This window comes from Xenopus laevis, chromosome 1S (assembly GCF_017654675.1).
Source record: "Xenopus laevis strain J_2021 chromosome 1S, Xenopus_laevis_v10.1, whole genome shotgun sequence".
NCBI classification, from domain to species: domain Eukaryota; kingdom Metazoa; phylum Chordata; class Amphibia; order Anura; family Pipidae; genus Xenopus; species Xenopus laevis.
In genome coordinates, this window is record NC_054372.1 from 171,498,255 (window position 1) to 171,510,925 (window position 12,671).

The following is a 12,671-nucleotide window of genomic DNA, read 5'->3' on the forward strand; positions in this document are numbered from 1 at the left end:
GGTTACGTTTTCAGAGCAAAATTCAAAAAAGTCGCACAATTTAAATTGATGCTCTATTTTGTCGCACCAATTTTTTCGAGAACTTCTATAGGTAAATTAACTGGATTTGGGCTTGGGAGTCTGATCAAATCTTTTTTAAAATAAAGTGAGAAAAAGTTGAGTTTTAGTAAATAACCCACTAAGTGTATGGTGAGAATCAGAGGTCACAGCTGTTTACCCTCTAGATCTAGAACAAAGCATAAGTAAGTTTGTTCAGGTTACTGAGTTCTTATGTTGATCTAGAAAACCTTGCCTTTGTAGCAGACAAGAGGGTATATGAAAGGGTTGTTTATAGTAAAATAAGTGTGTGCAATAAATACATAACAGCGTTCCTTTATAATGTGTGATTTTGTCACAAGGTCATAATGTACATTTGGGGAATGTATTTAGTAGTTTCATTTGTGTTACTTTAGTTTTTTATAATCAGCTATAAACTTACTGTATAGAATAAAGAATAGAAGAATTAGAAGTGCCCATGGAGTTCTGTAACCTCACATTTGGCCCTTTAAATGGACAGGAAACTTCTCACCCAATTAAAATGCAATGAATTGAAACTTTAGAATGTGTCAAGGAAGTTCCTCTAAATATTAATATCATGTATTTCGGTGTAACCAGCAGGAAGGAAGAAATTATTATCTGGAAGACAAAAGGGGCATACATTTAATTCATTCCTTGAGACTATGTTATTGTTATGAGGCTCCACAACTATACTTTTCCTTTGATGTCTGGCCTGATTTTTTTCTCTGTTTCATCTGTCATAGGGCTACAGTTTCATCTCCTTTTAGTTGGGGTTCTGTTTCATTCGCTGGAAAACTGCCTCAGGTTCTCATCATCGGTTCTTTCAGGAAAAAACGTGCCACGTACCATTTCTTTCTCACAACAGATTCACTTGAGTCTTGTAGCTCACAGATTTTCCTGCATTGCTGAACTACTGTAACTTAGTATTTGCCACAGTACAGTCCAAAATATGTAAATTTTTCAAGAAAATTCATTAATCTATATAATGACTATTTGGTTTTCCTCAAAAATCACTGTAATTTATGAATCCCATAGGGCGGATACGTAGTGAGATGCAAAACTACTAATGTTTAACCACCACATGGTTTGCCCAGACTGTGTCTAGAATGCCCAAAACAGATTGTGGTTATAATTTAAACCTTAAAGTTCAAGGTTTGCACTGCATGGCTGATTCAGTTAAAGTAGGGAGGGGTGTGTGTATGGATGCTGGGTTTTCATTTACAGGGGTTGAACTTCATGGACTTTGTCTTTTTTCAACCCAATTTAACTATGTAACTATGTTTGTGTCTGATACTGTCATGGGGAAAAATGTTTTTTTTTCAGAATTCTGCACTGAATCCATTTCTCAAAAGAGCAAACAGATTTTTATATATTTAATTTTGAAATCTGACATGGGGCTAGACATATTGTCAGTTTCCCAGCTTCCCCATGTCATGTGACTTGTGCTCTGATAAACCTCAACCACTCATTACTGCTGTACTGCAAGTTGGAGTGATATCATCCCCTCCCCTCCTCAGCAGCCAAACATCAGAACAATGGGAAGGTAACCAGATAGCAGCTCCCTAACACAAGATAACAGCACTCAATAGTAAAATCCAGGTCCGACTGAGACTCTTTCAGTTACATTGAGTAGGAGAAACAACAGCCTGCCAGAAAGCAGTTCCATCCTAAAGTGCTGGCTCTTTCTGAAAGCACATGACCAGGCAAAATGTCCTGAGATGGATGCCTACACACCAAAATTACAAATAAAAAAAAAATGTTATATTGTAGAGTGAATTATTTGCAGTGTAAACCGTGTAATTTAGAAATAAAAACGACATCTTAAAAATCACGACAGAATCCCTTTAAGAACCTGCTCCTTGTGCAACTGGCAGAACAGTATTTTTAGGCAGGAAGTGGGAATGTGGGAATGTGTGTGCCTCACGAGGAAACTTCAGGCTACTTCGGAAAACGAAGCTCTCCTAGTGCCATCCCGCCTGCGATTTAGATTCTAGCCGGCGGGAAGGCATTTGGGGGAGATTAGTCAACCCGTAAAAGAGGAGATTTGTCGCCGGGCGACTAATCTCCCTGAATCTAACCGTGTCTCTGCCCTAACAGAGGTAATGTGTCTGGGTTCTTATACATTGCGCAGAAGGGCAGCAGCAGATTCTCAGCCTCCGTGTGGCCCTAGATGTAAGAAAAGTCATAAACAGTGAAATCTATTATCTTGGCATGCCCATTGTTGCTGGTAAATATGCAGCCCAGCTTAAATCAAAGAGAAAGCTGATAGTGTTGGTAGTCAGGTGCTATAGTAGGCAAGCGACTAAGTGCTTTTTGACTGGCAGGTTTCTCCATGATTATGATCTTGTTATAGCAGAAAAGCTGTGGATATAGGGTCATGCTGAGTAGGGATGTAGCGAACCGCCGTTTTGGTGTTCGCGAACGCCGTTCGCGAACACCGGCAAAAAATTCGAACGGTTCGTGAACCGTTCGCGAGCTTCGAACACCCGCAAAATCGTTCGATTCGAACGTTCGAAGGATTTTTCGTTCGATTCGAACGTTTGAAGGATTTTCATCGTTCGATCGAAGGATTTTCATTCGAATCGAACGGTCGAGGGATTTTAATCGTTCGAACGAATGGAAATCGTTCGAACGAATGGAAATCGTTCGATTTTAGCGGTCGAATGGTCGCGAACTCAAATTGCGAACGTTCCCAAACGTTCGCGAACATTAGGCGGACGCGAACGGTCGAAGTTCGCGCGAACAAGTTCGCAGGCGAACTGTTCGCTACATCCCTAATGCTGAGTACTGAAAACAGTTAGAACTCCTTTCCAGTTCCTCCCTGTTTTAGTCCTTCAGCCCTTACCCTATTTGGGGAGCAATGCAAACATGAAAAATGTTCCTTAAGTGCAATGATTGGACATTTGGTAACCTTTACGTCAGCCAAAAGGAGGCTCTGTTTGGCAGCCATTAATTTAAAAATAAGCACCTGCTTTGAGCCCACTCGAGCAACATCCCAGGGGTTGGTCAGCAACATGTTGCTCATGATCCACTGGTTGGTGATCATTGCTCTGCTATAACACATCTTGCCTCTACAGTTTATAACTGGGATCGGCTCTCCTTTGCTCGGTTAATATTATGGGCAGTGTGTCAAGGAAAGGCCTATTCAAGTATGCTCAAGCAAACAAATGCTTCATGGACAGTGATTCAGTGTGAGAAGTGTAAAAAAAAAACCTAAGGTGGAAAATTCTCAGTAAGCCTCAAATATTCGGAATATAACACAGGATCTTGGAATCCACATTGCTCTTTCATTAGTGCTTAGAACATATATATGAGTCAGCTGCTACACTTTTCTACCAGCTTAGACGTTACTTTGTGAGACCTATTCCTGTGGATTTATTCTTGTTTGTTAAACCCTGGCTTGTTCATTCATTTTACGTTCCCTGTTTGAAAATGAAAGTTTAATATAAGCTTTAGTATACTGAAATAAGAAACTTTCTAAATACAATTAAATATATTGTACCATTAATGAAATAATAAAATTTATCTTCACTATTCCTTTCTCAGCCAGGGCCGTTTCAGGCTATTATGCCGCCTGAGGCGGCGTCCAAAATGCCCCCCCCTGTACCTTACAATTGCCGACGGGGGACGGGGCCGCATTGCTAGCGCAGAGAGCAAAATTGTGCTTTCTGTGATAGAAATGCCGAATTGCGTCTCTTAAAGTTACCAGGAGCGGCTTTTTGCCGCCTCTGGTAACTTCTGGGGAGCTTCCGTCTGAGGTGGTCACCTTGTCTCATGGCAGAAACGCCCCTGCTCTTAGCATCTGTTTCTTCATGCAGGAGTTGGGTGTCAGATATTAATTGACAGTTAGATCCACTATATCTCAAAAGGGAGCTTCTTTTGTCTAGAAGATGTATTCGAGCTCACTATATTAAAATCACAGACATCATGTCTTTCTATATGCAGGATTTGTGCCAAAGGGAGTTCTTTTGTTAGATTTTGTTGAACTGGAATCAGTTATTTCAATGAGTTATAAATCATCTGGTATGAATGGAAGCCCCCCTTTACGATATACTGGATCTAACTGTCAATGAATATGTGACACCCAACTGCTGCATGAAGAGGGAGAGAATGAAGAGAAACAGATGTTGAGAGAGGGATAGTGAAGATAAACTTGACTATTTCAGAAATGATGGAGAATATTTGATTGTTTTCTTTTTTGCGATAGGTCACCTTTAATTTACAAACCCAACTTTCAATCACTTAATAAAGGTCACAGGCAGTGACTGAAACATTGGGTTTGTAAATTCAATTTTAAAAAAAACCCATATTTTTGTTTGCACAAGACCTGTTGCATGCTGTACTTCACTGGACTATTACTTCATTTATTACCAGAACCCAGGCAGATGATATATTTTTGTTTCAGTGCTCCTCTATTGAGAATATATATATAAGCATCAAAAACATTTTTAACCAGGAACAAAATTTTGCACGGTTTAATGGATGGAGCATATTTGGGCACACTGCACACAGGGCAGGTGTTTGACACGATGCAGCTATATTTCTCTGTTTAGGCAATAGAGACAAGATGTCTGGACCCAGCAGAGTTGATAGAAAAGAAGCTGCAATGTAAAGTGAAATGTCTGCTTCAATGAAAACCATATTTACACTTGCTATATTGAAATATCAGCTATGTCAATAAAAACAAATTTTTCCTTTTTTGCTGTTACTCGTCCTTTAAATCAAGGCCCTGGGTGTAAAAAATAGTTTCTTGTATCTTGCCTAGAAATGTATTCCTGTAGCAACCATAGGCGTGGCATAGACAGACGCTCCTGGCAGGTCTCTGCAAGCCTATGGAGATTAGCCTGATGAAGAACACACCTTACTAGAGAGTGATGCTGTGTGGGGCGCAGTGTTTGAGGAAGGCAAACTAATAATAGCAACACATCCACTTGGCCTATTGTTAGCCCTGCACAGAAATAAATCTAAACGTATATACAGTATATTATCTTTGCATAACCGCTGCAGGCACATGACTGATGATGACTCTTTTGTTCCTCTCTCTGTCTAGATGTGAAGATGATGGAACTCAGCCTATCCACAGTGCCTCTCTATGTAAGTGTAACTTGCCAGAGCAATTTCCCTTCTGTCTGCTGGGATGAAAGAACACACAGATGAAAGTGTGCATTTCTATTTCAGTGAATGTGTTTTACCATTGTATCTCTAAATTTGAGAGCAGACCATTACATACATGAGCTATTGCATAAAGGCAGATTTATCACACAAATGCAGAAATTATGTCTATCCAAATGTTATTTTTTCATGTTTGTGTTGCTCCCCAACTCTCTTTACATTTGAATGTCATGGATAAAAAAAAAGGTTGGGTACCCCTGGTGTAATGCAATCCCTACTTTATCCCCACCTTATTCTATTGTAAAATGATGGATTCTGGGACTTTAAGTCCTTCTGGTTGCAATAGTGAGAGACTTTGTACCTTGTTATCTGTCTCTCTGACTGCATCATTTCACTTTCCTTAAGGTGGCCATACATGGGGAGATCTGTTTGTCTTGGTGATGTTGTCAAACGAGCGGATCTCTCCCTGATATGCCCACATTTAGGTAGGCCATATAGGAATGATGCAATAGTTGGGCCCTAGAGCCCAACGATCGGATCGGAATGGAGGCAATGTGGGCTGTCGGACTGCAGGATCGCATCAACGAAAAGATGATCTGACGGGAAAAATATCTTAATGCTCGTGTATAATGCGAGTCTGCAATGCAGTGCAGTTTATTGGGATTTTCCAATCCTCTGGTCCCGAAGATGCCTCGTGCATGGCAAAATATTGTGCCATTCACTGTTGAATCAGCTGCACAGACATTGAGTTAGGCTTGCAATCCATTTGTAGCACAAGTATACAAATTCTGAGCCCTTTGCTAGTCATGGAGCATGAAGCTGTGCCAGACAGCAGGTTTGATCTATGGCCACAAAACCATCATCTTTTAAACCAGCAAACAAGCTTACCAGTATTTTGACAACATAAAGAGTGCAGCTACAGATGGATAAAACTTGTTAGTGGACTTTGTATCACAGTGGGTCCCACCGTATCACTCCACCAATGTAGACAAGTCTCATACTTTTCCCCTTGAAATAAATGACTATGACATTGATTGCTACAGGGAATCACATGATGGAATTTGTAATATACAACTCTCATAAACACACCAGTTTTGTAGCTTTCTTCAAAAGGATAAAAAAAAGAGCACATTTATTGGTGTTATCAGCAGTTAGTTGATACATTTGTTATCTTTGTCCCTGTTGAGAGTTCCATTAAAGGCAGCTGTTAAAATTTATACAATAGTTTCTAATATTCCACAGATACTGCTGTATCAACTAATGTAGGAACTAAATGTAGCAAATTGTAGCATTTCGGATGCTGAGCTGCCAGACAAACACTAGAAACAGGAAAATTAAACCCCTTTAAGCAAATAATTGGAGTCTGTGCTCTGGCTTTTATGTGGAAACCTTGGAAAGGGGAATCCTATTTGACTAGTTAGGCAGTTACGGTAAAATTAAAAGTATAAAGTCACTTTACAGGCTATATGGCACAGGATTCTTATACAAACTGCAGCTTATAAAATAGCTATGTGTGAGTCATGGTATGCATTAAATGCTTATATTATTACCTTCTCATATCTATGACTGTATTTCTGTCAACCATTTAATTAAGATTCTTTTGTAGAGGAATCCAGTGTAATTACAGCAACTATAGTTCTGGATATCCACGTGAGCAGTATAATATATGCCCATAAACAAAAGCATCATTTATAGGTGAAATCGAGGTTATTTACGCTTGACAAACAACCTTTTCCTAGTCTATTTTTTTGTTTAAAGCTTTATATAAGGCACTTGTTTAAAGGACATATGACAGTACACATGTATAAATTTGGCAATGCTTATAGAGCAAGGAAAACCTATTATACTAGGAGAGTCTATTTGTTTGGTACCCTCCACTGAAATAAATCTCAATTTTTTTTCCCAGTCTGATTTTCCATTCTGGGGTTCTATCTATGTAAACAGCTCACCATCATCTTCCCCTCCATTCCCAGGACCCCATACCCCTAAAGTTAGACCTTTAAAGGGTCATTTAAAAAATTAAATTTATCCATAATTGTTGGTGGGTTGCTCTAATGCAAAAATTTTCTGAGCTGAGATTATGTAATTTCTGTATGCAAAATATGGCTGTGAGATTCTTTAGGAGCATGTGCACTTCATACATGGCTGTATATTGATGGCTGTACTAGGGATGCACCAAATACAGGATTCGGTTCGGAATTCGGTCAGGATTCAGCCTTTTTCAGCAGGATTCGGATTCGGCCGAATCCTTCTGCCCGGCCGAAACAAATCCCAATTTGCACATGCAAATAAGCGTCGGGGAGGAAAACCGCATGACTTTTTGTCACAAAACAAGGAAGTAAAAAATGTTTTCCCCTTACAATCTTTATTTTGCATATGGGAATTAGGATTCGGTTTGGTATTCGGCAGAATGTTTTGTGAAGGATTCGGGGTTCAGTCGAATCCAAAATAGTGGATTCGGTGCATCCCTAAACTGTACCAACATCAAGGTAACAGTAGCTTCAGGCTTCCCCTGCATCAGTACATACACCTGCAGTCAATTCAGAATTTGGAGGCGGAGCCAACACACTAGCGTTATAGCAGAACTACATTGAAGTACATGGAGTTTGTTTGGACAGCGTTTATTTGCATAATGATGGAGTCCATATTTGGATGACTGCAAAAAGCCATTTAGACTTACAGGGGTTATTCACCTTTAAATTAACTTTTAGCATGGCATTGTAGACATTGGTATTCTAAGACAATAGGAAACTGGTTTTCATTTTTTACTTTTGTCGTTTTTCCGTTATTTAGCTTTTTGTTCAGCAGCTCAGCAGCTTGGAATTTAGCAGCTGTCTGTTTTACCTTAACAACTAGGCAGTGGTTTAAATGAAAAAACTGGAATATAAATAGCAAAGGGGCTACATAGAAAGAGAGGTAATAAAAGGTAACAATAAAAATACAATTGTATGCTCAGAGAACTATCGTTTTTAGCTGTCAGGGTCAGTGACCCGCATAGGAAAGCTTGGAAGATATACTGTAGAAGTGGAAGGCAAATAATTTAAAAACTATAAAAAAAAAAATATTGATTGCAGAGTTGCTAGGAATAGGACATTCTATAACTTAAGTTAACGTAAGCATGCACAGTACAGTACATTTGCTAAAGTCTAGGGATCCATGGGAGGAAAAAGTAAGAGTTCAGCACAGTGCTTAGATAGATAGAGCCATCGGCCAGTTTTTTTTTTCTAAAGAAGAAGAGCACAGAGGTAGGGAAATTGCCTGGAGACTGCCTAACAAATTGGCACCCCTCCAGTGGAATAGGCTTTCCTTGTCCTTTATGCATTGATATATTCATACATGTATGCTGCCAGCATGTTGCACCTGTGTTCGGCACTTACACTTTCAATATGGGGACATTTAAACGAGTTGTGTGCGCTCCTTCCAGAGCTTCCCTGCGACTGAATGCATTTAAACTGAATGCAGTTAAATGTGGGAACAAGCGCTTGTGAGCAGGGGCATTTCTGAGGCTGGAGCTGCCTGAGACCCACTTACCTTCCTGCATGGGGGTCCGGGGAGGCTACAACACTAGTGCAGAAATCATAATTTTCATCTACTGGATCAGATAACTACTCAATTTGTTATTTGTGTCATGTACTTATGTTTATTTTTATTCATTTAGTGCTTCATGCAGTGATGTGCTTTCAAACCAACCAAGGCATTCACGAAACAAACAGGGAAACAATAATTATAGCAAAATAATAACATTCAATAAAATGTAAAAAAAAAAAAAGTTTCAATAAAATGTTGATTGCCAAGTGCCAACTCACTTACTCTTGAACTTACATTTTAAGCATGGTGCTTAAATAATTGGCTTATGACTTCTCAAATCCACGCAGATATTGAAAGAAATGCATCCTTTGTCAGGTGTGCTTTAAATAGACAACTACTGCTAAAGCCAAGCTTTTGTATGGCAGACAACAGTACAGAGTAGTGAGTCAGAAGTGAATAAACTGAATATGAATAGATGGAAGTACCATACACATCAGCTGAAGTGCAGTGCAGAATTGGATGAGTGTTATATAAAACAATCCAGAACCCTGGCACAATACACTGGGGAAGAATCAGCCCTTTGTGCCTCAGTGTATTCTTGTCCTTCACAATAAATTGATTTGGTATACTTATTTTGTTTCTAAAACCACAGAGTACAGAGATTTCTCCCATCCTGTTAGACGCTTAGATGCTTGGGCACCAACACTGTATAACCTGATTCTTTCCAGGCCAAGATTTCTTTATTGTGAAAAGGAAGGGACAAGGGAGAGAATAAAAGAAAAAATAGAAAGAAAAAAAGAATAAAAGGCAAAAAGATAGGGGAACAGAGTGAATGAGTATATGTCTCCCACAAAGTGTGGGAAACACAAATGATGTTGGAGGTTTAGGGGATTACATGTGCCTAGAATCACCCCAACCCCAGACTCTTGTTTTAGAACTAAGCACTTTATCTTAAATATAATTCTATTTCATAATTATTTATATATTATTATTGTAGTGACTTCTGTTCTATTAATGTAGAAAATTAAAAACCAATGCTAATTTTTCTAGTATAAGTAACCAATTTCCACTGACTGCCCCAGTGAATGGGTAGGAAGAGGAGGCAGTTGCAGAGGGTGCAACATTACAATGGTGCAATTAAAAAAGAAAAGAAAATTACTGTATGAAATTCTCTACTCCTGCTGCCCTCAGCTCATCCACTGTACATGCAAACTGGAGTGAGAGTGGATGAGCAAGTGGAGGAACATAGGTGGTGAACATTAGGTCTGGAACTGCTGTGTGGGGGCAATTTAAGCTTATGTTAAAAAGATGCACAAGCCCCTTCTGAGCTAAGGAAGATGTTTGCTAATGCATTTGTTATCTTGCACATGATTGCTCTCTTTGTAAAGTACCCTTGGGAGTGTATTTATATAAGAGCTAGATACATTTTTGCTGGCCAGAAGATGGGCTTCAGTAAAGGCCTGAGAATAAGGCTTGGTTAAGGGTTTGTGCCATTATGGTGGTAGGAGTGTGAGACAACAAGCTCCCTATGTGTTCCAGAATATATACAGTATGTGTGCCCTCATGGGTTACTTTGTCCCTACCCTAAGGTATCATTAAAGGGGTTGTTCACCTTCCAAACACTTTTTTTCAGTTTAGTTGTTTTCAGATTGTTCACTGGAAATAAAGACTTTTTTCAATTGCTTTCCAATTTTTTCATTATTTTTCCAAAGTTGATGTCTAAAGTTTAATGTTTGTGTTCTGGTGTCTCAGTCTGGCAGCTCAGTGACCCAGGAACATCTGAACTTTGCTACATTTAGTGGCTACATGAGCTGATACATTTATCAGCAGTATCTTTGGAATATTAGCAACAATTGTATCAATTATAACAGCAGCCTTTAAAGGGGTTGTTCACCTTAAGTTAATTTTAAGTATGATGTAGAGAGTGATATTCTGAGAAAATTTGCAATTGGTTTTCATTTTTTATTACTTGTGGTCTTCATGTTATTTAGCTTTTTATTCAGCAGCTCTCCAGTTAGCAATTTCAGCAATCTGGTTCCTTGGATCCAAATTACCCTAGCCACCATGCATTGATGTGACTGGAATATAATTAGGGCAGGGTCTGAATAGTAATATAAAAGGTGAAATAACAATATATTTGTAGCCTTAAAGAACACTTGTTTTTAGTGACCCCCATTTGAGAGCTGGGAGGAATCAGAAGAAGAAGTCAAATAATTAAAAAAAACTTTAAAAAATAAATAATGAAGACCTATGGAAAAGTTGCTTAGAATTGGCCATTCTATAACATACTAAAGTTTAACATAAAGATAAACCACCCGTTTAATGAAACTCTGGGATTCTGCTCAGCAGAAGAGTAGGTGACCCCCCTCCCTGATATGCTTTAGAAGGTGAAAAATAAAACTTTACACTGCAATTTTAGAAAAATGGTCAGAAAATAGAAAGTGATTGCAAAAAGGCTTAATTTCTGGTGAACAATCTGAAAACAACTAAACTGAAAAATGTTTTTGATGGTGAACAACCCCTTTAAAGGGCTACAGCATATGTTAAATGAGTTCACTATCATTCCAAAATTAATTTCAAGGATGTGAGTAACAAGATAGATATGCATGGATGACCAAAGCTTGTTACAGGCCTGTTAGTTCCCATGTATAGGAATCTATTGATCTCTATTACCTGCCTGCTAGGGCCAGGGAAACGATTTAGAAGAGTGAGCTCTTGAAGGTTTTGAAAGTTCCTTCCAAAGAGACATATTTATCTGTATGTTAAATAAGGGTGTTTTTCCCCCTTAATCACAAAAAGCAAGTGTGGTAAAGCCCCTATACTAATATTTATATTCATCCTCCAGGGTCAGATGACTGTATTTGCAACTTTCGGGCAAGATCTTCATCTCCCTGAAGATGCAGAATTCTACTTTGTTTACAATGGATCCAGCCAGAGGCACACAGTATTTGCTGAGCGTCTTTCTTCAAATGTCCTGCGCTCTGTTTTTCCAGGTGAGAGTTTCTTTATTTTAACCAGAAATGAATACATGTAATACATGATAGTTTGATGATGTCCTAAGGCCTAACAGGTAATCAGGCCCACGTGAAGTGAATTTTAATGCGCATGATTTACAAAAGGACTTTGAAAAAGGTTTCATTGTTCATACTAAGGTAATTAGCATTTTCTTGTCGTATTAACAGCCAAGGATAGTTACTGCCAGTTGCCAACTGTCTGCTCTTTAATCTGCCTTGTGGGTTATGATCCATGCAGCAGCTATTCAGATCAGGGAAATCATTATTATTGTCTTGTCTTTGCTAGAGGCTGACATCAAGGTGACTTCAGTGACATTCTACTGATCCACCTACAGGCCATGAGTCATTCAGGCTAGTCACAGGTTGTCATAACAGAAAAATAGATCACATCACTAAAATGATTCCATTAATCAGCAGCAAAACTTGTTTTTCTCCAACAGGCTGATATCGCATTAAATGTTTCCTATGTAATCCATCTCTCTATTATTGCAGGCATAAATATAATTAATTGCTTTGAAATGTATATACACTAAATATACAAACATATTAAAAAAAAATACAACCTGCTTGTCTACTTCCATGAATTCTATAGAATATGACTATGCCATGTACCAGGGTAAACAAAGCACTTGAAATGGCATTAGATGGCACAGTGAGGTTTCCTACTACTGTCACCACAATATTCTAGGTAAATAGTGCTAAATTACATTTTTCCAGGATGGAATGAAACTCATGAGCCTCATATCGTCCAGTGCAATATTTATTTTTATAGTAGATTCTAACCAATTCAGCTCTGTATAGATTCTGCACAAACAGATGTGGGGTATTGTGTTCAGGAGCCAGTGTTGGACTGGGAGGCCAGGGGCCCACCAGAAAACCTTAGACTGTGGGCCCACTTTCCAAACTCTTATTCCTGCTCTCCATACTCTACCTCTTTATTATACTAGTCTTTATATCTAC

General features: G+C 38.8%; 1 protein-coding gene across 3 annotated transcripts in view; it reads left to right on the forward strand.

Moving 5' to 3' along the window:
• The window catches only part of arhgef28.S (Rho guanine nucleotide exchange factor 28 S homeolog), a 136,983-nt gene that overhangs the window by 14,975 nt on the left and 109,337 nt on the right, over positions 1 to 12,671 (forward strand). For all 3 annotated transcript variants that reach the window (XM_041580498.1, XM_041580499.1, XM_041580500.1), the window contains exons 2-3: positions 5,108 to 5,151; positions 11,543 to 11,690. In XM_041580498.1, coding sequence (XP_041436432.1) covers positions 5,108 to 5,151; positions 11,543 to 11,690 — 192 coding nt within the window. The remainder of the gene's footprint in view (positions 1 to 5,107; positions 5,152 to 11,542; positions 11,691 to 12,671) is intronic.